This window comes from Opisthorchis viverrini (assembly GCF_000715545.1).
Source record: "Opisthorchis viverrini unplaced genomic scaffold opera_v5_178, whole genome shotgun sequence".
In the NCBI taxonomy this organism is placed as follows: Eukaryota; Metazoa; Platyhelminthes; class Trematoda; order Opisthorchiida; family Opisthorchiidae; genus Opisthorchis; species Opisthorchis viverrini.
Window position 1 is genome coordinate 320,758 of NW_008751835.1, and position 25,067 is coordinate 345,824.

The 25,067-nt window shown below is 46.2% G+C and overlaps 1 protein-coding gene across 1 annotated transcript; it reads right to left on the minus strand.

Annotated features, from left to right (window-relative positions):
* Positions 1-1,947: 1,947 nt before the first annotated feature.
* On the minus strand, positions 1,948-24,728 carry T265_07619 (hypothetical protein; the record flags this gene model as incomplete). Its single annotated transcript, XM_009173187.1, has 11 exons — positions 1,948-3,347; positions 4,127-4,190; positions 4,682-4,899; positions 7,188-7,311; positions 10,033-10,238; positions 10,719-10,808; positions 16,071-16,172; positions 16,216-16,303; positions 16,344-16,569; positions 24,149-24,461; positions 24,498-24,728. 11 exons carry the CDS (start codon positions 24,705-24,707, stop codon positions 3,219-3,221), a joined length of 1,770 nt encoding a protein of 589 aa, XP_009171451.1.
* Between the last annotated feature and the right edge of the window lie 339 nt (positions 24,729-25,067).

Below are 25,067 nucleotides of genomic sequence, written 5' to 3' on the forward strand. Positions count from 1 at the left end.
TTGTTTTTCGAGTCTTATTCAGTCCAGTCTGGTGCAGCAGTGATTGTACGTGCGTCAAGCCAAGTTGGGCTTATGATGGGAAATGCATATTTGCATAAAAGTGAAGACCATGCGCTCTGTTTGTGTACGCCCTTTGCGGAGACCTCAAATGTGTATGTTTGTGCTTGAGAAATGAGGTGTAAGGGAACACTTACCACTGACTGATGAGGAGAGAAATCTTTGGCGAGTACATCATGTTCCACGATTTTCTGGGGTTCAGTAAGCATCTTGTGACAGTCAGCTATTTGGATGCACAGAAAAGTGAATTCCAGGAATCGATTTCAATTCATAAGCCATGTATGAGGTAAACGAGTTGGAATTACAAAGGTTGAAAATTACAAAGGTGTCTGAGTTTATTGGTTCGCCTGCAACAAGCAAATTGTGTTCTGTGGAAAGTAAGCGAAGTCCACACCAGCTGAGCTTATCACGAAACAATACAACAAATTCCACTAAATTGAAATCACAAACCGGGGTGTAGAAATCTGTTCATGTTGCAACATTTTCCTCTCCCGGAAAGCAAACACTGAACTAGTCAAACTAAATAATTTCCGAAATGAAGGGAGCAAGTCTGGAGTAGGCTCTAGAACTAATGTGGATATTTTAGAATCTGAAGGACCCTGATACCTGAAGCGGGATAGCTGCGGGTAACATCGAAGATCTGGCCTTGAAAGGCGAATGGTGGAAGGCAAGGTATCTTTCAGGCAATCAACCAGTTACCAGATGTGTGTAGTCGAGTGAGATTGACTGAGCGGTTCGGTAGTGCGGATGGATCTTTATATGTCGCAAAATGGTAATGCGGTCTTCAAGCGGACACTCCCTACTGAGAAGAGCTACAATAGCAGGATACCAATCTGAGTTGTGCAGTTGAACTGAATCGATGAATGGTAAGCAACATCCGGTAAGCAGCGTCCATGTTCTTCCACTCGCACCCGTAGATATCTTGCTGCCTAGCGATGGAACATGCATCCCAGTTCTAACGGCTAAGGGCGATGGTGCATGCGTTCTGTTCCATCAGTGGCTGCATACACTGGAGACGGGCAATGATGTCCACAGTTTGGTTTGTAACTCCTCCGGAGTGTTTCTTTAAAGCAATGTTCTGGCCAGTTGTTGGCAGGAAACCTTAAAAGTGGTCAGAAAGGGTAGACGTACCATATTTTAGAAGCCTACACATTTATACGCACTATCACTATTACATAACACTTACCGTCTAAGCCACGAACTGCGCTGGGGTTCACGGCCCGTTGGACCAGTTCGCCTGCGCGTAGTGTGTACTGAGACTGGAGCGTGTTCTGTCGGCCAGGATGCACGTCAGTTTCTGGGAGCTGTTTGTGAAAGCCACCCACGGATGCGGGTCAGCTCCGAAGGCTAGAGAAANGTGTGTACTGAGACTGGAGCGTGTTCTGTCGGCCAGGATGCACGTCAGTTTCTGGGAGCTGTTTGTGAAAGCCACCCACGGATGCTGTTCAGCTACGAAAGCTAGAGAAAGAGTCTGCTACTTTAGCTAATACCTCGTTAAATAAGCATCACATCATTCTCAACCGAGGGGTGCGTTCATGCTAGGGAACGTGCTCGCTGCTTTCATGCCTGCATGACAACGCACACTCAGATGTAAGAAGAAGTGATGTGAGACGGTGTGTTCACGGAGTACTGTGCTGGGTCAATATCTCAAGCAAAAAAGAGGCTTAAGCCCAAAGTTTAAATCCGTTCAGGTCGAGTACCGCTGGCAGCTTTCTACTCACACCAATAGCAATCGTCCGATCAACTGAAGTTTCGTTTACTTGACAAGGGCTCAAATGAAGACACCCTGCGTAATCACACTCATTAACTTCCAAAAATGGTTAGACATCTTGAGGAAGACGAGTTATCCGAGGCTAGATTGAGATGAACATGGCTGACAGCATTTCTTCTCAACATACCATTGTCAGCGTTTCCACTGATAGTAGACAGTCGACTGTGACTCAACTGGAGTTCTCTAACAGTATTTCAAGAGAGTTGTGGAATTTATGATCGGCTGGAAAATGTTTGCTGTAATTCCAAAGATTTAGGCGGCCATTTCAAACGGATCGGGAAATGTACCGACGTAGACTCGAAACACCACACAACCTCATTACCAGCACCATTGAAGTACGACCGGATTTCCCTTTCCGAATTGATGCGCTGAACATTGCTGCGAGTAGCTAAGGAAATTCCACATCCCAACTGGTGGTACAACGAAAAAAAAACAAGATAAATCGTACTTTAAGAGCAATGATGCGGTGTTTGGTAATATCGTATACATTGCAACAAGTCGCACCCCAAGGAGAACAAAAGATGAAAACACAGGAAACTAGAGACAGAAAAGAAAATTCGACGCCGAATGGGAAAGCAGCATCATAGACTGGAGCGGAGAATAAAACAAACCGGGAGGCAACAACATCCAGCCACGAGTCGAAAGGATAAACGAGGGACACATTAGGGCGAATCTTCACGATATGGTGATGTCCGACGGAAATAAGCGAAATGAAGTTATTCCTCCACCTAACTTTTCAGATTGGCTGGACGATACAAGTGGATTGAAAGAAACAGCAGCACGTAGTACTGCCAAGTCCCAACCAGTTCGACTCACGTGGAATGTCAGAAAGGCAGGACAGTGGGTCATGAGGGGAAAACAGAAAATACGGTGAGAGAAATGGGCTATTAGGTTCATCCAGATGAACAAAAGCGGATGATACATATGGAACAGACTTCAGAACGAAAACATAAACGATGGCGATAGTACTGCTGTGTTTGTGTGTGCGAGAGAGAGAGAGAGAGAGAGAGATGGACCAACTGGGGTAAAGGTGCGTGCCTCGAAAGAGGTCCGCAAAATCTGAGGTTGTACCAGAATAAGATATGGAGCTGCAACACCACAACCAATCTGACACGCCCAAAGAGAGAGGACTCCTCACAGCCAATAGAGGATGAATGCTGATGAATTTTTTTTTTTTGAAAAAAAAAACAGCAACAGCATCCACATCAACGGGTTTCTCCGTAAAACGACCTATGAAAATTGGGACGTGCTTTCGAACGGATTTGGAAATGAGAATCGCCTATGCTTGAGATTGTGGCGGAAGCGGCAAAATGTGCGACAATGCAATTGGGCAGATGACCAACCACGAGAAGTCGAAAAATTGAAACGGATGCATCAAGTATTGCAGCAATTACCGGTGAAGATTTTCCGAGCTGAGCAGACGGCCATTCAGAGGGTTGGGACGTGTTGACCAGGCAGAATCGAACATTCCGGAGCGAGTGTGGGAAGGGGGAGGGCCACGAAAGAACCGAACCAGATCCTGAAATGGAGGCGGAGAGTTGCAAACCAAATCAGTGCCGATAAGTTCATAGCAAGAGAGGAACGAAGAAGGGCGGAAAGAGTAAAGGGATTCTAATGGCTACTAGAATTTTTGGTGTGTAGGATAATGGGCAAAAGTGAACTCCGTTCTTTCGAAAAACGGAGATACTCGAACAAAAACGCTCCAATTTCGGAATTCATCCTATGGGGCTGTACAGATACACAGTTAGGAGTGAACTCTGATAGCGTCGTTAAATTGGGTGGCACTAAAGTCCCAATGGCTGTGTGCAGTGTACATCCGATGGGGATTCTAATGCACAACTTTTCGGATGGGAGTTGAATACTCTCACCCTTAACCAGGGGTAGTTGTTGAACAATGTAGTTGCTTTATGCTTGCTTGGTGAGATGTTTTCCTCATTGAACACACTACTTATAAAACAACCATATACGTCTCCCGATGCAGACCAATCAAGTCACGTGATGTACATCTGAGTGGTGCTGTAAGATGAGGTGAGGAACTGTGGGTCCGGAAATCTCTAGAGATTCGTCAGATGCACTGATACACATTCCAAGCAAGGATGCTGTTTCTCATCCCCGATCGGATTTATTTGCGGGGGAAACCCATGTTTAAAAATTATACGTACATTATTACCGGAGCCATACGCCCCAGAAAAACCTAAATGTGATTCATCGAGCAGAGATACATGGAAAGCAGCCGCTACTGGGCAAGAAACACAACACAAAGCCAATAAATTAGCATAATATTCCAATAAAGCGTACCTGGTTGGACAATGGTAATCTAATACTTCCTGGGAGGGTTGACATTGAACTGGCCCTTTTCATGCTGAAATGAAGTATAAATACAAACAGAATAAAAACTGGCAGAGGACGGACGAAGGCTGTGGGGAAGGATGGATGGGAAACGCGTTTTCAGGTTAGGAACACTAAACTAGGTTGCAGAGTAAGTGAGGCACGGGTGCCCCCAAACGATCGAATCGAATGGAGTGCATTGATCAGTAGCAGCCAAGTATCAGCCAAGTGCGCAAAGCAAAGCACCAGAATTACCAGGTGGAGACCCACAAAACGAGCTCCTGACAAACAGGGACGCGACCGGAATGCCAACCGATATACTGGGAAAGGGCCACTGATACCGCTACATACACCGGTCCGGGAAAAAAGCAGACAATCAAGCAAGCGGGGGTCGGTCGTCAAATGGAAGCAGCGTTGGACAGCGCATGTCCCATCAAGTCCCTAATGCCTGTTGAATCAATTGTAGGAACGCCCCAAGCGGTGGAGAGAAAACTGGAAAGCATGAGGAGACTGTGCGTGATATACCTGGGGTCAAACGCACGGGATACTTGATCAAAAGTATCCGAGCCGTTCTGGTGTTCGTTTGTGAGACTGTATTGGCCGCGTGGAACACGAATAGCCAGTCTGGCATCATAATGCGAATAACCGGGACGTACGGCAACACCTCGTCTACCCGTTGTACAGGGGGGGAACCAACGAGGATTCTGCGTCGATCTAGATCCATTTAACGCTTGTGGAAGGTTCTGGGGAGAAAGACGAGCACACAGAGCTTCAGCTAATGCTCTTCAGGTGACGCAGACCATATATGCAAGAGACGATTACATGCAGAAAACAGGAAGCTCTGTGAAGCGGTTAGCACAGGTGACGTGTCAGTTTGTTTGGCGGATACTGCCGTGGTACTCAAGCAAGAGAGGTTGAAGTTTCACATCACCTGATGCTCAGCTGTGACTTGAACCGAGACGATAGGGTTTCCTTGACAAAGACGAACGGACGTCAAGCACACGCCAGGCTTATAAGCTCACCCAGACCATGTTGTTGCACTGGTTGCCTAACTCACGTTTCATTTCAGTTTGGTTTACTATCAAGGTCCCAACTAAAGTAACTTCAGTCGCCATCGCTTTGCCTGCTCTAGATCAGACGAACAGACAAACAACAACAGGGTGTAAATGGCTGTGGCTAAACCCATTCAGGAAACTGAGTCAAAGATGGTGGGCTGACAGTCAGTTGTGTTGAACGTCACAGACCTGGGATAGGACTGACGTTGACAAGAACACAGTAAAGTCAGTCTATGTGGGACTCCTTGTGGAGAGATACCTTGCATATGAGGATACTTGGGTTACTCTTGTGTGAGTAGCATTATCATTATCATTATCCCAATTACTATTGAGTCCAGTTCTCCTAACGGCAACCAGAGTTTCCCGGTGGAAGGTTGGTGCATCATTAACAGCCCTAAATGCTTGAAACAGTGAGTAGGTCCATTAGTTGTCAAGAATTTGGAGGTGCTCATATGACAACTGACCCCGAGGGTAAGGGTGCAACAGCTGAACCCTAGCTTAGCTGTTTGTTTGTTAGCCTGTAACAGCCGGACATCATTAACGTGGTGAACAAGTGCCCTCAAGTCCACAACAGCGTTGAGATTAGAGAACCGAAACGAACAAACGTACACATAAGTGGGATCGACAGGAGCTTTTTGATCATAAGGACCGAGCGCGAACACGAACCAAAAACCGTTCGGACTCAGATAGCTGGCAGAAACTAACCAAGTGTCTTTTACAGAGTGAAATACAAGGACCTTATTCCCCATGATATCACCGACGCCATGGAATTGTACCGAGGCAAGTTGGTTTCATTGGGTGTTCTCCCAAACCAGACGAGAGACTGAGGAGCCACCTCAAGCCAAATAAAAGGATTGGGTAGTGAGATGGAAAAGGTAATTGGATTTCCACACCTTTACCGTTTTCAAAAGAAAATCACCTCCCATCCTGAAGATAACAAGGATAGGTGTAACGAGATGGTTCGAACCCGACCTCTGCCTCTCGACTTCCCCTGTCTAGGCTTGGGCAACCTGGCAGTATCCCAGCCCTCGTGTAACCTTCGGGTGGCATGGCAGCTAGGCATCGGGCTGAACGATTATTTAGGTGTAAAGAAATAACGGATGAATACAGAATGGTGAGACCGACGGTGAATACGGCTATTAGTTATGCAGATGGTAGGTACTCACTTGATCAACAAAAAAATACCAAAAACAGGTTGGCCAATATCCCTTTGCAAAGTACATACTTTAGCTCACAAACTCAAATGCGAACTTCGGTCGGGACTTCATTCAGCGAACTAAGGTCGTATTCAAGACATTTGGGTTGAATACCTAAAAAACTCTTCTAGAAAAGATACTACACACTAAAAACAGTCTCATCATTTCAGCGGTCGTGCTTGTCCAAGCATTCTATCGTGCGCAAGTTCCCCTGGTAATTTTAGGAACCGGACAATAAGGATAGGAAAAGCCTAAATCGTCAGTTCGCATAACAAACACTGAGCGAGAGACGATCTGGTTTCCAACAAAAAAAACCGGTAGATCGATCAATAAGGGGAACAGAGATATCACGCGAAAATCGATCGAACGTTATTGCTGTCCCACTTTTACTGATACAACAGAAACAACGATAGGATTGCAAGTTTATGCAGGCGACACACAAAAGCATGACTACAAACGAAACTGTCACAGCGTTTTCCATTGTGCTGTGGGTAACGAGACAACGGACCAAACAAAAGAGAATATCCTAGAGGAATGACCATCTAAGGATGGGAAAGCATATGGATTAGTCAGCACACTTTGAACGGTTCATTGGAGAACCGGCTTGTTGCGTGATGACACCAAAAGTGCCCTGAAGCCCACATACATTAGCTAGCAGAAGTAACCAGAAAGGAGGCCAAATTCTGATCAGACAGCAGTTGCCACAAGAGAGAAACGGTGCCGAAGGAAAACACGAAGACTAAAAAAAGGGGTTCGCTAGATGAGGAGGAAATCACTGACCGGTGCAGATGTTGGTGCTTTCGAAGTCCGACCAGCACATTCGTCAACCACGTCTGCGGCTTCGAACTTGCCCTGTCTTCGGTAAAGAGCGGCAAGGTTTCGGAGAGTTGTAACTACAGTTTGACTGGGAGGAGTAAAAATGAAGGGATAAGGGGAGCACAAGATGAAAACCAGGGCAACCGATGCAAAAAGACAGAGTGTTGATCACATGATGAGGCAACCTACGGTAGAACGAGGTCTCAGTGCGAGTACTGTTGAGGTTGCTGTTGAGGTTACCCTTACCAAATTGGGCGAACAGTTTCGGGATCAGTTGAAATCGTTCTCTTTGAAAGGCACAAACTTCTAGCTGGAAACCACTGTCGTCGGTGGTAATTATCACAATGATGTCGGTTTGGTTGCTGTTGAGGTGTTTGAAACCTGTTGGTCGTCTACCCTTTTGGGTACGGCTAGGCGCTGCGCTTTCCAAAACAGAAAAATATATTTCATCTAGCAGTGGCCACCACGACATGCCAGTAGTGGCAAATCAGGATAATATGATCGACCCACAAAGTGCAAAAGAACTACTTGTTTCCCATCCGAACCCCGAACAAGGGCGAAGAATCTTGGCCATAAGGCCGCCGCATGCGGATACATTTGCTTGTGGACGTCACTCGATGTTTTATTGACTATCGTGTGGTTCTCAGACGACTCACACTCCCGTATTGACCGTCTGAATTATATTCTTTCAACTGCGTGCAATTCACCACATAGAAAAGGGTTGAACGTTCCTATGGAGATTTGAACACATATCTGGTCGTTTCCATTGGCTAGCTAGGCGAACATCTGTGTCGTCAAGCTACACGACCTGTTCTGGGGAATACATTAAAATGCGTCCGTCATCTACCTCAATCGAGCGTTCTGGCAATGTGATCTCGTTCCCACATCTGATTTCCCTCTCGAGCTCACGTTATTCCAAAAAACCTAAAAGACACTGTGTAAAGGTACTATTTGGGGGGGGGGCAGATGGCCCAATTGGTTAGAGCGCGAATTTACTGACCGGAAGATCCATAGTTCGAACCTGACCTCTGCCTCTCGACTTCCTCTGTCTAGACTTGGGCAACCTGGCAGTATCTCAGCCCTCGTGCAACCTTTGGGTGGCATGGCAGTTAGGCACCGAAAGGGTCCAAAGCTAAACGATTTTTTTCAAGGTACAACTTATCCAGCTGTTTTTCCCAGCACGATAAACGAATTCACTAATTCTATTCAATTAACTAGATACATCAGGCAACGATGTCACCCAAATCAGCCGATGAAAGTTAAGAAGCCCAAATATGTACTAACAATCTCCAGGGCATTGTATTCAGCCCGCGATCGTTCGCCCAAAATTTCATTCTGTCGACTTATCCCGTCGAACAGTTGAAAAGTTAGTCAGACCAACGGCTTGTTTCAGCTCGCTAATGTCGTGATTTACCCCCCATCCAGTTGATAGCTAGTGACAGGGTGCAGTCAAGCGGCATAACCAAAAGGCGTCCAGTACCTGGTTAGGAACGATCGACTGAAGCGTGTCTAAGGCAAGCAATCTAAAAGTAACTCGGTCTCAAAAGACTTCCAGGGAGTGTCGCATAGGCTAAACGGCTGGATATGTGTGTTGGAATCCCGTAGAAATATCAAACTCGCCTTTATTTGCATATCAAGGGTGAATAATACGTGTAATTCCTTATGCTCGGAACTAGAGAGAACTTATAACAGCTCTATCGTTGGAATACATGCTTTGACTGTTACTGCGAATCCGAGCTCTACTACTCTCCTAAATACCAGTTGAATGGCAGAGTGATGGTTTTCTACTTCCCCTTGATGGAGAAGAATATATACCGATCGTCCTGTCAGATACAAAAGTGTGGAAAACAGAGCACTCAAATGTGTTGTTGAGAGACTCGAGGATACAAGCAGCTCCGTTTCGAAGGCAATCACAGTGGGTCCTCATAGAAAACTATCGAATAGAAGGGAAGTACCTTGGCCGTGTCATTTTGAGTTCAGACATTTGCGATGCCAAAAATATAGCATTTCATTAGAACCGGTTGGTGTGTTAAATTGTAGAAATGTGGACTTCAGATAGCAAGAGGCTGTTGATGGTACGTTCTCCGGAGGGCTGGCAATCGTAGATGCCCAAAAACGTTCAGTTTTAAGATCACCTTAACACACGATTTGAACAGCAAACCAACCCAACCAGCTACAAAATTTGGAGGAATCTAAATAGGAGAACACTCAAAATGGTGTTGATGTAACACTCATTCCAACAACTGGTTTTAAAAAGTTGCCGCTATGAGTGACTTTTTCACCATAAGGTCGTATTTCTGACATAAAATAGTTGTGAGTGTCATGGTTGTACGTGGGTTGGGATACTACCAGGGCACTCGTGCCTAGACTGGGGAACGATTAGGGTTTTCCACCAGAGCCTTTATTTCAAAAACCTGACCACAAAGCAGTGATGTTTGGCGGGAAATGCAAGCGCACTAGGATCTTTATTGAACAAGTCGCCAAACCATTTCCAACTCCCAACCTGGAGAGCTAGGAGACTATGGTGGTCGGACCCTTAATCATTGGCCAATCTGGTACGGAATGCTTTATGGGTACCGCACGGACACCACCCAGTATAGCTCAACGAATCACGGAGGCACACAAAGCGTCACGCCACGGTAAGGTGTGGCGGGACATTAATATAGACAATAAATTGTCAAGAACACGGGAATACAAACTTTCCACTCTACCAAGGAACTAGTGAACAAGGGAAAAATAGCCAGAGGTTGAGTGATTTGAATAGTTCCCGAGAATAAATCGTCGTGGTAGCCATAAAAGTGTAGCTTACCTTTCTTGTCGGGATAACCGTGCGGCCAGGGATTGCGCCACATCTGTATCCGTCACCAAACCCGATTGACGGTCTTCGGCTAGCATCCAAATAGGCTTGTTAGTTGTGGAGACTTCACCGAATTCCTTTTCATGAGCGCGGGTCAGCACTTGTTTGTACAGTTCTTCTGCTTCTGCGTACTTGCATTGCTTGAGATAAGCAGATGCCTAAAACAGGGAAAGACAACTACACAACACATGAAAAGCGCACAGACATCAAAAAAAAAACGAATAACAAGTATGGCCAAAAAAACTACATGCATCGTGGAAAAAGGATAAGATGTTGTTGGCAAGTATATGCGGATGTTTTAAAACAAAAGATAACAAAGGCCTAGTCGTACATGCCAATCATTGCTGTTCCCGTGTTACACGATCCTGCAGTAGATGTGGTGTATATATGTGATAGAAAATGGAGATGAAACGAGGATAAAGAACTCTAGCTTGATCGCGACCAAACACCATAGCGCATATCGTTAGTAACGAGGAAACTCTGGGCAAACAAAACATGGCAAAAACTGCGGTGACCCAAAATAGTATAACTTTTTGAGGCATGCTAGAACATGTCATAATACCATGCTCAAAAACGGTAACAGATGCATCAAACTGTGGGAGAATGGAAGCAGGGACAGAACACAATAAGCCACCCACCAAATTGTTTTTTGTTTTGACGACATTTGGATCATCGGGTCCCAGAGTGTTAACGTAGATTTCCAGTGCACGTTGATAGTATAGCTCAACCTAGCAGTATCATCGCGATACGTAGATGAATGAGAGGCATGCATGCAGGGGGTAGACAGAAATACATACAGATAGATAGACAAACAAGCGAGATGAAACAGGTCACCGAAAACTCGAAAGCGCATGACATATGAAGCCGCTGGAAATGAAACCCGATGCATGACCGTTATATGACAACGAAACATCATGCGTATCAGAAACAGTTGGGGGGGAGAACAGCTCACATGCGGACCGAATCCCCACCACAACTACTTCCGATTAGGTGACCTGATTTTTGCTCACCAAAGTGTTGAGCGCCTTCAAAACGCTTGAGCTACAAGGCCCATAAACCGTAGTATAGATTGCCTCCGCACGCTTTATGTATTCATAAACCTGTGTATTGATGTACACATGTTAGCAAGTCAGAGCTGCGATGATAAAATGACCGTGATACTTGGTGACTACTTAATACAACTGGGTTAACATCGAAAAACAAGAGGAATGACCGCTAGAAGTGTCAACCATGTTCCCGGACATTAGGTATATGCCGACAATATGCTGGAGTAAAATAAATTGGCGAGAATACAAATCGTAGATATCCAGGAAACATTCAAAGCTAGTCGGTAAAAAAAAGGGGCACAAAAAGGAATCAATATCCCAGTGTGGCTCCACGATGGATCTCACACAGGACTGCGTGTAACGAGGGTGGTCCAAAAGGACTTTGTATGCCAGCATCAAGCAAGGCGATCCAGATGAAAGTACCGTTAGACGACCGAAGTGGTGTGCGATTATCTGCGTACGTGGGCTCAGCTACTGCCAAGGCAGTATGGACAGAAAGAAGAAAGAAAGCGTCCAGCTGTAGCACCCTTCGAGTGCTTAGCTGCCATGCCACCCAAAGGTTGCACGAGGACTGAGATACTGCCAGGTTGCCCAAGCCTAGACAGAGGAAGTCGAGAGGCAGAGGTCGGGTTCGAACCACGGATCTTCCGGTCAGTAAATTCGCGCTCTAACCACTTGGGCCATCTCGCCTCGCAGTATGGACAGGAGGGCAATTATCTCCTTTGACCAAAGCCTCTGCATCAAAAGTCTGCTACGAGACAACTGCGGCTGGCATAAGACTACTACGGTAGTTCAACTTCTGAAGAAAAGTTGTCACATGTTTCAACCTCAGATGTGGAGGGCCGAAGGGACTGTCAATCAAAAATCTAACCACGGACTAACCACCTGGTAGAAAAGACCATGACTATTACACTTTAGGACTCCCTTATTTCGCGGGGAGGCCAACTCGTCGTGACGGTATGTTGTATTCCGAGATAATTAAAATAAACAATGTGGAACTTTGTCGGTCGTATTCCGAATAGAATGAGTTCTGAAATAAAAAACTGAAAAACCTGAAGGAACCGTACTCACATACGAGACAGGTTGCAGAAGAGACACTCAATTGTTCGGCAAATTCCATGTACACAAGTGATGGAAGTTGCCTGCACAGCTAACAGGCAACTAGAAGTACTACGGCAAAAAAATCGTGTCCAAGGACTAGTACTCTGCAGCGGTTACTTTAGTCATTACTGTCGACCCCAAGCCTTGGTAGTGGAAAATCGAGGCTTACTTGATTACTCCAACAATCACTCACGCTGTCCCTTATGGTTTACAAAATTCGGGTGAAATTGTGAACGAGAAGCTATGATGTCATTGATCGTACCAGTTGGTTGGTGAAAGCCAAATGAGGTATGGTCACCTTGTGATGCTATTACCAGCATATCGGTAGACCTAGAACTGTGTTGCGCAAACAACCCGACCGGTGGTTGTATTCTAGTTACTCACGTGAAACTATAAGACAAACTACGCTCCACAAGGCACTTACACAGTAGCCAGGACAGTGAAGATCGTTTCGTCCTACCCACTTAGATGCACTGTTCCTCTCCTTCAAAGGGCTAAAGATACTGCTTCAGTCAGTCAACGAAAATCTAATCAGGTGACCCCAGGAGACTCGTAAAGCTGCTAATCGGCATTTACGTTTGTGTAAAAGTGGAACGTCGAGAAGTGAGACGTGGTCAGTGAAATAGCGTATCCAGCAAAGAAGACGAGGAACTTGTTTATTTATTTGTGCCTCCAGAAACATGGTTGGCACATAACATTCACTGTATGTCAGTAAACAACCCAATTCGTAGCACGCCATAGGCAGAGTATTAGAAACACGGTGATGACAAATACTGTCACAGCAGTCAGCTGGAGTTTGAGTCCTCTCGCAATGGACAAGCATATTCGTAATCGTTCTCAATGCACAACCTAACCAGGTGGGGATATGTAAACAAGACAACCTCCATCACCTTGGAAGAATCGTCTGAGGCGGTTGTTATACGCTATAAATATGGATACGGGTACCGCGAACTCATTTGGGACAACAGCCATGATCTGATTATGGAAATGGGGTAGAATATCCGCTAATTGATGGACACTACTTGAAAGCCTTAGCAACCCGAGCATGCTTTCGAAAATGACATATCCAGTTGTACTGTCCCCAGTCAGAAAAAAACACTGTCCGTTAAACTAGTTGAAAACTTCAAACCAGCCTCCAACGAGTGCCGGTACGGTCAGCAAAGTTAAGTGGGCTGTTCTCAATAAAAACACACGGAAACTCAAATTTCGTGCAATTATCGAGGAATTTGGCCATACGGAATAGACCAAATTAACCCCAACGTATTCTACTAAATCACTCTCCTCTCTGCCAGCCTAACCGATCCATCGGGTTTTCAGCCAGTTCACGACAAAGCTCACATTGAAGACTCACAAGTGACGAGCCACTTCAAGAGACTATTGGCCTACACCCGATGTGACTACGATGCAAGTGCACAACACCCGTTACCGACAACTACATCAAACAATCAAGGTTCTCTAAACAAAGCACGGGAAACTGGACTAAGCTATCTCAGAATGAATTTTCCAGTTTGACGTAATACTCTTGGTAGCGTGAAAAGATCTGGAAATTTCCAATAGAGCTTCTGTCTTGTAAGTGAGGCCAATCTATGCCGAAAAGCTGAGAGGCATAGGCAGTGCGCATCTCACAAAATTCCGTAGAGTTTCAAACCCACCGTCTTCCGGCTCAACCATCTGGACAAGAACGGCTGATAAGCAGTTTGATCACGTACAAATAGTTCAGCAAGAATAATTTGCAGGAAGAGTGGAACTTCCATTGGAGATGTCGTTACTCGAGAACCCAGTCGACACAAGATCACGTGATGTGTTCAGATTATACACTTAAAGAATATCATAAATGAGAAATTCAGTCGAGTCTCTCGTTAGCAGCAATGTAATTTGCAAGCTATTATATTTCACAACCTCCATTTTCTTCTTCTAGAGTCTTAACTAAACGCAGGTAGGACAGCAAGAGTGCTACAACTTACCATCTAAGATGGGGTCTTAGATAAAGACACGGATAACCGACAGTGACCTGGTGACCCTACCGCCTATTTCGATCTAGCGTACTTTGTCCAGTGTTGACGTCGTGGCTACGGTGGAAGTTCGGCACTAAACTAACGACAAACCTCTGAGCGTTGAATCTGATGAATGAGTAGTGCCTAGTAAAGGAGTTCCACTAATTGTAGATTACACAATCGTCCCCTGTTGTCGACCCGTGAACTAGCGAAATTCCGCTTTACTACAAGAGCTAACAACACCGACCCCATAAAGTAACATGCGTCAGCTGATATGCTACGACAGTTAAGTGGATGTATCATATGGAATAATCACTAACGTAAGCAGGCTTCAGTTGGAACCGATTGAGTCCTATTATATGAGATAAACAGAAGCAACGGGAGTCGCGCAGTATGCTAATAGTTGTGCCTGTCAATCGGAACAGATTCGTGAACAGTGAAAACACTGCATTCTTGTTGTTAAGTCTCTATTATTAGCTAATACTGCTGTTGCAACACTGACTGAGACACGCTGAAATTCAGGTGTAACGAAACGCGCATGAGGAAAAATGGGCGTACTGGTCAGTTCAATTTGTTAGCAGAGCAGATAATGAAAACAAAGAGTCCTGTAACTGCTCTTAATGAAACAGAAGCATGCATTGACTTGCCTCCTCGTATTTGCCTTGATTCTGGCACAACAGTGCCAGGTTATTTAGTTGTTTCGCCACATCTGGATGGTCCTGGCCCAATACCTGTGAAGAATTTGTAAAGGAGAGAACAGAGAAGCGAATGTTGTAGAGAAACTCGGGACATCGGTGGACGGGTATCCGTTACTCATCAAATCCAAGCAACTGCAAACCCAGAGCGAAGCATTCCCTACGAAACTACTTCACTAGATGCCGACAATGCCTACGCGACGACGGAACGACCACTACTTTGGTACCCACCCCAACAACCCAAAGTGCGCCTTGCCTAAGGCAGTGCAAACAATGGGACGGTGATCAGAGTCAGATGACGGGGGGAAGCCATCCTCTAACAGGTTGCTCACAACCGAACGACCGATGTCTTTGGTTTTTGTGATGAAGCCATGGCAGCTAAGTGTCAGCATGTAGTATTGATGAATTTTGGTCGACTCTTAGGATGATGTAATGGACCAAAAGGACGTGAGCTACAACTTGTTAGTGGGGCTTGTCCTGTCCAATTATGAACATGGTAAGCCGTGCCAATAGCTCATGCTAGAAGTACCCCATCATTATCATCATCAGTTATGAACCGCGCACATGCCGTACAGAGGTTATAGTTACCATAGCTTCGTTCGCCGATCAACTGAGATGACAGGGGTGGATAGCCACAAATTAGCCACAATTGGCGCATGAATCCAGGAGTGGTAGTGGACTTACCATTGATAAGAGCAGAAGAGGAACTCATGCATTGAGGTTAACAGTTTGGATGTATTTACGCTGTTAACCTAGAAGCTTCTGGGTAGCTAGGTTTAGTTTGTTCTGTAGAGGATGGATGTGTGTTTGGTTGCATCACTGGTTCTAAGTAGTCTGGTCTCATTCAATCCCTTGAATACAGCCTAGAATGGGCAGATCCAAGAAATAAATGCGCTCCATACTATCCAGCTAATCCGAATCATCAATGTAACAAATAGGGGCGTCTCATGACAATAGCTGGCGGTAAAAAGACGGACAATCCGACACTGGGGCGAATGTCGAAGCCCGTGAGGTCCCTATGGGTTTGGACAGTAGCGGACAACAACGGCGGCTGTTTTTCACACTTTTGCCTCACTCACACACGCACACACATGTTTGGAGGAGGGAGAATTGGACAAACCTAGATCCGCGCCCGAAAAAAAGTTGAAACTTACGGCCTCTCGAATGAGAAGGGCACGTTTGCACAGAGGCTCAGCTTCCTTGTACTTGCCTCGTTTCCCATAGAGAACGGCCAGGTTATTGAGGGTAGCGGCTACCTAGTAACGAAAAGGTTAAAAAAAATTTGGACTGGAAACAAACAGCTGGATGGTTCGGGCCCAAAGTCTTCTCTCGAATGGTTAAGGCATCGTTTAGTAGAGTAGCTGCTTCCCGATATTTTTGTTGATCCCTGAAACGAAGTTGTTTTGGTGGAAAAACGAAGTCCTTACCGATAGACCAGGGCTAGAATGTTCAGCATTGTGGCAACATCAGGATGATCCCGACCGCTCGATCTCTCCAGATCCTCCAGAGCTTGTTTGCACAGTGGAACAGCGACTTCATAGCGACCTTCGCTCGCGTATTGAATTACAAGATTGTGTAGAGTTCGGAGTCGCGTGGGGATCTCATACGTGCTAGCCACTTGGGACATGGTCACTGTTTGGCTTTGTGACATTGCTGCGTGGGCGAATGAAGTGAACAGTTAATGACTTGAATACAGCTACCATGACTTCAAATACAGCTGTTCACCTCATCATCATCATCATCATCATCGACAGCATGACACCTCTAAACATGACACCTCTAAACAAACAACTTCAAGTGACCGAACAAAGGTGGACTCTACGAAGAAAGAACCAACAAAAACCTAATATGGAGGTTGGAACTCATTGTGTAGAAACAAAATTGGTTAGTCAATAGTACACATCCCTTTCCCTTAGTTCAAACTATCCTATGGATCGGGAGTTCCAAAGTATTCCAAGATTTAAGACCTTACACTTCATCCACAGTTTGGCCCTTGCGTAAACCGGGATATTCGACTACAATTTCTGCACACTGCATTAAAAATCATATGAACTGAAAGGTGTACAAAGGATCCAACCCCGGTCGACCTAGGGGAACCAAAATATACCGGGTAATCCTGCATGACGTTGGAATGAATAAGATACCGAGTGCAGCCGCGGCGGAATGCGCAATTACTTCATTCCTGTGCCTCACAAATGAATGTAAGTGGACAAAATGGCATGCACACTAGTCCAGATGTAGGGCACTGCGTCTGCTCAGGTTTATACCGAATTAAAGATGATAGGCAAAATAAAATACCACTTATCAATTAAAAAGGACGAGACCGGAACTGTACTTAGGATCCTACTCCACGCACTTTACATATGGTTACTTAGATTAACAGAGGCACATAACACTGCAGAAGAGAAAATCGGAATGTGTAGACAGAAGCATTGGGTGCTCTTTTGTTGACATTAACTTTATGATCCGGAGAATCGCTCGTTGAGTCCCTTGTATTTCCATATTCCGGTTATCGTGTTAGCTGCGATGAACACTTGCAGGGAAGCTGCACGAAGTGCTGTATGCTTCGCACAACAGTCATTTGGTGTATATGGTACGATGTACGGCATCAGTGTTGAACACTGATGTCATGCTGTCGATGGTGACGATATGGTACGATGACACACTGTTGAAAGTGAACCCTTCCGGGGAACAATGATGACTGGTTACGCGTTGCTGTTACGTATGCTGTTGACGAGGCAGTAGTTCCTGGAGTTGGAGTCCCATTCTGTGGGCATTTGTGTAGAATCATCAAAACCAGAAACATCAATGCTGACTCGACGTTTCACTGTCACAACCACAAACTTCATTTAACTATATTCCACGCCTCAAAGTAAAAAGCGAAAGACTGGGCGGGGAAAGGAACCGCTTCTAGCCTACCACAGGTATTCTGAAGTGTCTACGCCTCCAAACGCTCAGGCAGACAAGCCGGAAAGAAACCGACAGCACGAAAGCCACTGATGTCGGTTAGTCACCATTTCTATCAACGTCTCCAGTCAGGTACAGAGGGTAACCGGGGGACCTCATCTTTAAAGACGACTATACTGAAAAACCCCAAACTTCACGTAATCCCATTCAAACACCTATGCCAAGCTACACGTTGTTCCTTTCACAGTTTGCCCGAGGAGGACGACCGAGTCACAGTAGTTTGTGCGGAGGCCGGGTATATAACTGTAAGTAAGCCTTACCGTGGGATTTACGTGATCGCTTTGTCCGACCCAACTTGGGTCATCAGATGGCAATATTTCTGACCAGCAGGTAGTCACAAAGCGTTTGATGTACCATGACCCTAGAGAGGGTAACTGCCAAGATCCGCGGTTCAAAACCCTTGTAATTGGTGACTGGATGACTACAGCGATCAACATCACCACCGTCAGCCAAACACCTGGATTACATGCTAGTGTTTAACTGCTGCGACCCCTGTGGTCAGAAAGTGCCAGCGGCTATGGTGCGCTGAAGCGTTCTATTGTCATTGACCGACTGTGTCCGACATCGACAGGGTCCGGGTGACCTGAAAGGCCCGACATGTTTGGACCGTTGTCCCAGGAGCAAAAGACTAAACTGGCTGATGCCCGGGAGTCGGACGCCGTAAAGCTATGGTTAGAGAGATGACGCTCACTCTTAACAGTTTGCAGTATAAAATGGGCTGTTTAAGACCCCCGGAAGTTTCGACTTTTGCACAAAACCTCGACTTACTGCGTAACCAATATAAAAGGCGGAATCTTGTTGTAAAGAACGCCCCAGGGGGGGCGAGATGGCCCAAGTGGTTAGAGCGCGAATTTACTGACCGGAAGGTCCGTGGTTCGAATCCGACCTCCGCCACTCGACTTCCCCTGTCTAGGCTTGGGCAACCTGGCAGTATCACAGCCCTCGTGCTTCCTTCGGGTGGCATGGCAGCTAGGCACCGGAAGGGTGCTACACCTGAACGAACGCCCCAGGTGAAAACTGGAAAAATCGCATTCCGAAAAAAAACCGCAAATGCGATGTTTACCACTGTGTGGAGTCCGGAGTTTTCTCTGAAGGCGCCGGGCGGGAGAATGTTTGTGAACAAGTCGTAAGCGGCGCACAATGATCCAGTTCAACCAGCTTACAAAATAACGGCCATTTACGCCCCCACATTCAAAGCGGGTGACCATAAAAGTGATCTGAACAAGAGGCAGAAACTGCGCTTTTCCTCTGTGACGGACAGACAAGACGTTTTATCCATTCCCGGCAGAGCCATAATAATCGAATTACAATCGTTTAGCTGGAACACTTTCGGTGGCTAGCTGCCATGCTAGCAGAAGGAAACGCGGCGGCCAAGATACTTCCGGTTTTCACAAGGCTAAACAAGAGTAGTGACGATGCACAGGTTGGGTTCGAACCAAGGAACTTCTGGTCAGTAAATCTGACTTTAGCCACTATTTTATGAAGATAGTACCAGAAGGGTATCAGTACGACCCATCGGTGACTCGAATCGGGAAAATAGCTTCCTTAACTCGTAGCGAAGCATCGGTGATGAACACTGATGTCATTCTGTCGACCATGATGATGATGAAGTTCATTCAACAGTACCAATAACATTTTGGTTTATACCCCGACCTCAAGCTGTCGGGCTTCTGTGCTGCAATGATCCTGCAGTGTGTTGGCTGGAGCTCAGCTCCTAAGATTCAACCATGCCAGGAAGGCCAAAATGGAGCAGCCCGACGAAGAGCAGAGTCCTTGTACCGCGAGGAATCGTGTTACGAAGCGGTCTGGAGGTAGTCGTACTATCATCTGCAATAGGATTGTGAAAGCAGGCTACCAGCATGTACAAATTTATGGAAACAGTGACACTGACTCCTCCAGAGGAAAGATGGGTTGAAAAAGGTAAGTCCTTGTTGTATCTTAGGTGGTCGTCTATGGGTCACGCCTGCACTAAGCCTGCCAGACTACGCGATAGGGAGAAGACAGAGAACTCGAGACACGTCTGTATTGCCAGGACAAAACATACAGAGCGTCTGCGTAAATACATAGAATGACTAATTGGCCAAATATGGTCGTTCACTTATTCGTTCCGTACAGCCAATGGTGGTGTTCCGGTCGTGAACAATCTCAGGCCCACTACGCTGGTCGTGTGTTACTAAGCCATGTTTGGTGAGAGCCGCCAACTCACCTACTTTCCGGACGTGTCGTACCGCTGGTTAACTTGGGGATGCGTCACCCTCTGCATATGTGCTTCTTCTTTTGTCTGGGCGCACCCTGACAGTCCTAAACACCGCACACTCCAATCGGCAAACGGTTGGCTTTGACTGTGGTGGCAGTATTCAATGCGGTCGAAACACTTTTAAAACCAAAGGGGCACCTGCTGTGCGCAGCCGCATCGAGTAAAACAGTAATGTTTTACTCCCTGTGCCCTCTGGTAGGTCAAGCCACTGCAGCCGAGCGGGTCAGACTAGTAAGTCATCGGTTTCGGGAAGTCCCCAAAGAAAACCATAACCGCTGTTTCGCGGTTTAGAGGTTTGAGTAAGAGGCTGCGGGAAGAATCCCCGAAAAAACGTTAAATCCTCCAGCTACCATGCTCGTTAGACTTCTGAGTCAAAGGCTCAAGGCGGGGTACCTCAACCAGATCCTCTTCTTCAGGTTGGACAACCGGAAAGCATCGTTTGCCCCTAAAGTCCTTCGCTCAACAGCCCTCCGGTAAATCCCCTCCCCGCCCATCGAACGATGTAGTGCAAGCAGCCTAGCTGCAAGTCCCCTAGCCAATGTTCCATGTATAAGCCCTCGCGTAGAAAAATAAACCAAAACAATCACCTACTAACCTTAAAAGATCTGATCCACGTTGCAGTCCTTAATGTCCGTACTCTATATCGAATTGGACAACTGGCACCCCTTGCTGAAGCCTTGCTTCCCCTGTCTGCCAATGCATGTTGTGTCTCCGAAACAAGCAAGCAGGACCCCACTTTTGTTATCCACCTCGAACTGATTAGGGCGAGTTCAGATGTTTCACATTTCACTCTTTGGGTATCTGGTGATCCTGACGCAATGGCTCGTGGTATATGCAGTAAGGAAGTTGCACTCGGAACCAAGGCTGGATCCCAGTAAACAGTCATTTTTCAATTCAATTTAATTCAAATATCAGCTATAAACTGTGTGACATATGTATATTGGTTCCAACTGCTACAGTTTCGATCAACAGAAAAAGGGAAAGTGGAACATACAACCAAGCTTTGGAGGTTAAAGCATGTTCCGTTTGCTCAGAAATTGGGTAGCTACGCACTGAAGGCGATAGCTTTGATGCACGAGCGCCACTGACTGCGCGATCAGGCCATTTCCGCCAACATCTTTAACCGGTGGTGATTTGTGTTCCGGGGTCCCCATCCAGGGAGGCGGCAGTTACCAACCCGATTAAGTTTACTGGTTAGTGTTTTCGTACTTCATCGCCAGGTCTTACACTGTCCATCTCTTGGTCGTTTCCACTCAGCACAGGGCTGGGAGAAAAGAGCTCTGTGAGGCAGATGGTCGTCTGGCATGCGGAGTAAATGTCCCGACCAGCGCAACACATGAACCGTGAGTAATTCGAGAAATAATATCATCTCCAGCCAGGCCACCGGGACTTCTACAGCTGCCCAGGTAAACAAATTTATCTGCCACGTCGACTGGCTCATTTGCAAGCATGGGGTGTGGGTTTGATCCCAGCCAGTCTTGTAAAAGAACTTTACACAGTCGTCTTTGCGCTGTGCGGTTGTCTGGCTCAATTTAGATCAAAGCAGGTCGATGCAGTAAATAGTGTTTATTTGTCGTATCAACATACGCCCCACCAGACAGCAGTTCTAATACCGAGGATGATGGGTTTTATCAAGATGTCACGACTACTTGGGTCAGCAAGGACGAATAATGTAATCATAGCGGGTGATATGATTGCCCGAATTGCACTACCAAGTCCGGATGAAGCAAAGTTAGACTGTAGATTTGGAGTCAGAGCTCAGCGTACCGATAATGGGGCGCGGCTTCTTTAGTTGTGCGCAGATCATCTGTTTCTGGTGAGTACGAACTTCCAACACAAACGCTCACACCGAGTTACTTGGAGGCACCAACCACAAAACAGTCATGGACTAAATTGGATCATGTGGCTTTCAGTTACCAATGAGGAACGTCGATTAAAGATTGTCGTTCTTTCTGGGGTTAAAAAAAACTTGACTCTGATCACGCCATCGTGCGAGCGTGGCTAGTACTTTGCTTTCCATCAGCATTAAGTACACCAAAGCAGAGTAATTCCATTCGTCAACTTCGATAAGCTTCAGTAGCTCAAGCTTATCGAGATAACCTGATTAGAAAGCTACTGGAAACGCACGGTAATGTAGATGACGAAGATAGCTTAGAGGTTGAACGGAGGCGAGGTAAAGAAGCAATGCCTTCAGCTTTCAGAACTGTTTGCCCAAGCCATGTAACTCGAATAAAAGAAAACTGGATATCATCAAAATCAGCAAATCTTATTGTTGCCAGAAAGGCCATACCAGCAACTAGCGATCATGACGGCGGACCCAGATCCCTCAAGCACCGGTTAGTCAACAGCTTGAAGAATAAGAACGCCGGAGGATCTTGAAAGCACAGGAAATGGAGAAGAATGGCAGGCAACAGCCACGCCCTATTTTAGCTGGCTCGGTCAACCGGTAAGAGGAAGACAAGTGTCAGCGAAACAATATGCGAATACGTAACGGTAATTCATTCAAATAATTGCCGTCTTGAGCGAAAGGCTGAGCAATTCCAAGAACAGTTCATCCTGTCTCCTCCAACGCAACTGAGAGAACACACGGGGCTACATGAAACATCGACACTACCCCGCGTCCAACAAACGAAATCCAGCATGAGATTTCAATCCTCAAGCTCGACAAGGCACCTGGAGCGGATGGCTTATGCCCCACGCCCTTCAAACGTTGCGACATCCTGGTAAACAGTCACAGATCCGTAATGCAGAAGATTCGGAGCGAAAACAGAATACCAGTCGAATGGGGCTACCCGATAGTCATCCAAGTCCTCGAAAAGGGCGCAAGAACGTCATGCAAATATCGTCGTAGTATCATCCTGGTATCCGTCACACCTAAGGTACTCTATGGCTTTATTATGCGCAGGTTGATGGATTGTCGGGAAAGACAGACTCGTGAGAATCAAACTCGGTTCCGCCCTGGCCGAGGATGCATCGACCATATCTTTACCTCGAGACAAATTCTTGAACAGCGCCACTTCTTCAAACGTCCCATGTTGGTCACTTTTCTTGATCGGAAAGCTGATTCCGACTCTGTCGCTCGTCAAAGACTTTGGCAGTGTCTGGGATTTACAGTTATCCCTTCAAAATTTACGTCCCTTAAGAGAAATCTGTATGCGAAATCCTTTGGACGCCTACTAGTATACGGTACGCTTTCGCCTGACTTTACAACATCCAGAGGTTTAAGACAAGGTTGACCTCTTCCCTCTTCAACATTGTTGCTGATGTGCTGCTTGATATTGTTCTGCCTGTCTCTAAAACTTCGGGGTTCGAAATGCTCCCGGAAATGCTCGCCTTCAATCTGTACTTTCTTTGTTCCCGAACCAACCAAACGTGCCATTGCCCCCAAGGCTTGGCTGTATCTCCCATACTCTCCAACTTCCCGGTTATCGAGACTGTAGCAACTGGAACCGTTGTGCTTATGGTACGCAGCTTATAGCTGGTAAAATGAAAGGAGCTGACCTCATCATCATCATCATCGACAGCATAACATCAGTGTTCCACACCGCTGCTTCACTGCCGTACTTTGTACGAGGACTGGGATACTGCCAGCCTGCCCACACCTAGACAGGAGGACGATTAGGGTCCTCAACCAAAGTCTTTGGTTCAAATGCCTAACCGCAAGGCAGCGGTGTTTGGCGGGAAATGCAAGTGCATTACCATTTCTACGGAACAAGTCGCCACATGCTCCAACCCCCAACCTGGAGGGCCAAGAGACTATGTTCGTCAGACCTCTAACCATTGACCAACCTGGTATGAGAGACTTTGTAAGTGTCACGGGAACACACCCCAGTATAGCTCAATGGGTCGCTGAGGTGCGCAAACCGTCACACCACCGTAAGATCCAGTCTCTTCGTGACAGAATGAGTTGACCTGCTGATCTATATTAACGATGGCAACAGACAGATACCTAGGAAGTTTCATCAAAAGGGGCTATTGACATGAAAAACAAGGCCTAAATCAACTCACCATCCTGATCTCCGTCGTCTTGTGGAAAACCCATATCTGTAGCGTTTTTATTCGTACTGTCCCCATCAGCTAAGCCAGACGAATCCGCATGCTCATTCGAGTCATACTTCCGAAGTTCTGCATTTAACTCCAGTTGTTTGATTTTTTCCTCAAGCACAACAACCTTCTTCTCACATTCCCAGTGTAAGTGCTGGGTAGTCGAAAGCTCTTCACGCAACCACGCATTCTCCTGAAACAGTCGCCTGGCTTGATACCGCAGCTTTTGTTTCTCCGCGTCAGTTATCTGTATATACTCATATAGCTTTACCAAAATCTAGATATATAGAATGGGTTATAACTGTAAACGTACATCGGCATCATCTAAACCGTTTCGTATCCGTTCAATAATAACATTCGCAGGGCTCACTGTGCCATTCGGAGGGGCGTCAACTTCCCGATCGTTACCGATCACAGAATGATAGTTGTTGAGTGCCTTCTCTTGTTCTGACTTAAGGGATTCGAGCGCTATGATAACAGACTTAGTCTGATGAAGGAAGTCGTCTTGTTGAGTGGACGACATCGGACGACGCGAAGCACGCAGCTATGACCCCAACAGTCGAGGCTATGTGTGGTGGCGAACTAGCACTCTGATTGGCTCATTGAGCTTTTCACGGATTCACGGTTTAATACACAGGATCAAGGCATTTTCCCAAGCCTCCCATGAAGGACTGCTATTTTCGTTCACTGACTTCTGTTCTCCTGAAAGGCGCAAGCCACAAACTTGTGTTGCATCACTACTTAATTTCTCAGAGTTCGGTGGTAAGCTTACCATCGCGATGACTACTGTAAAGAATCCTAGAGGATGCGTGAACAACTGCCGGAGGAGTGATATTCCACGCAGCAACTACCCGTTATGAGAAAAAAGTTTTGTCCAAAAAAG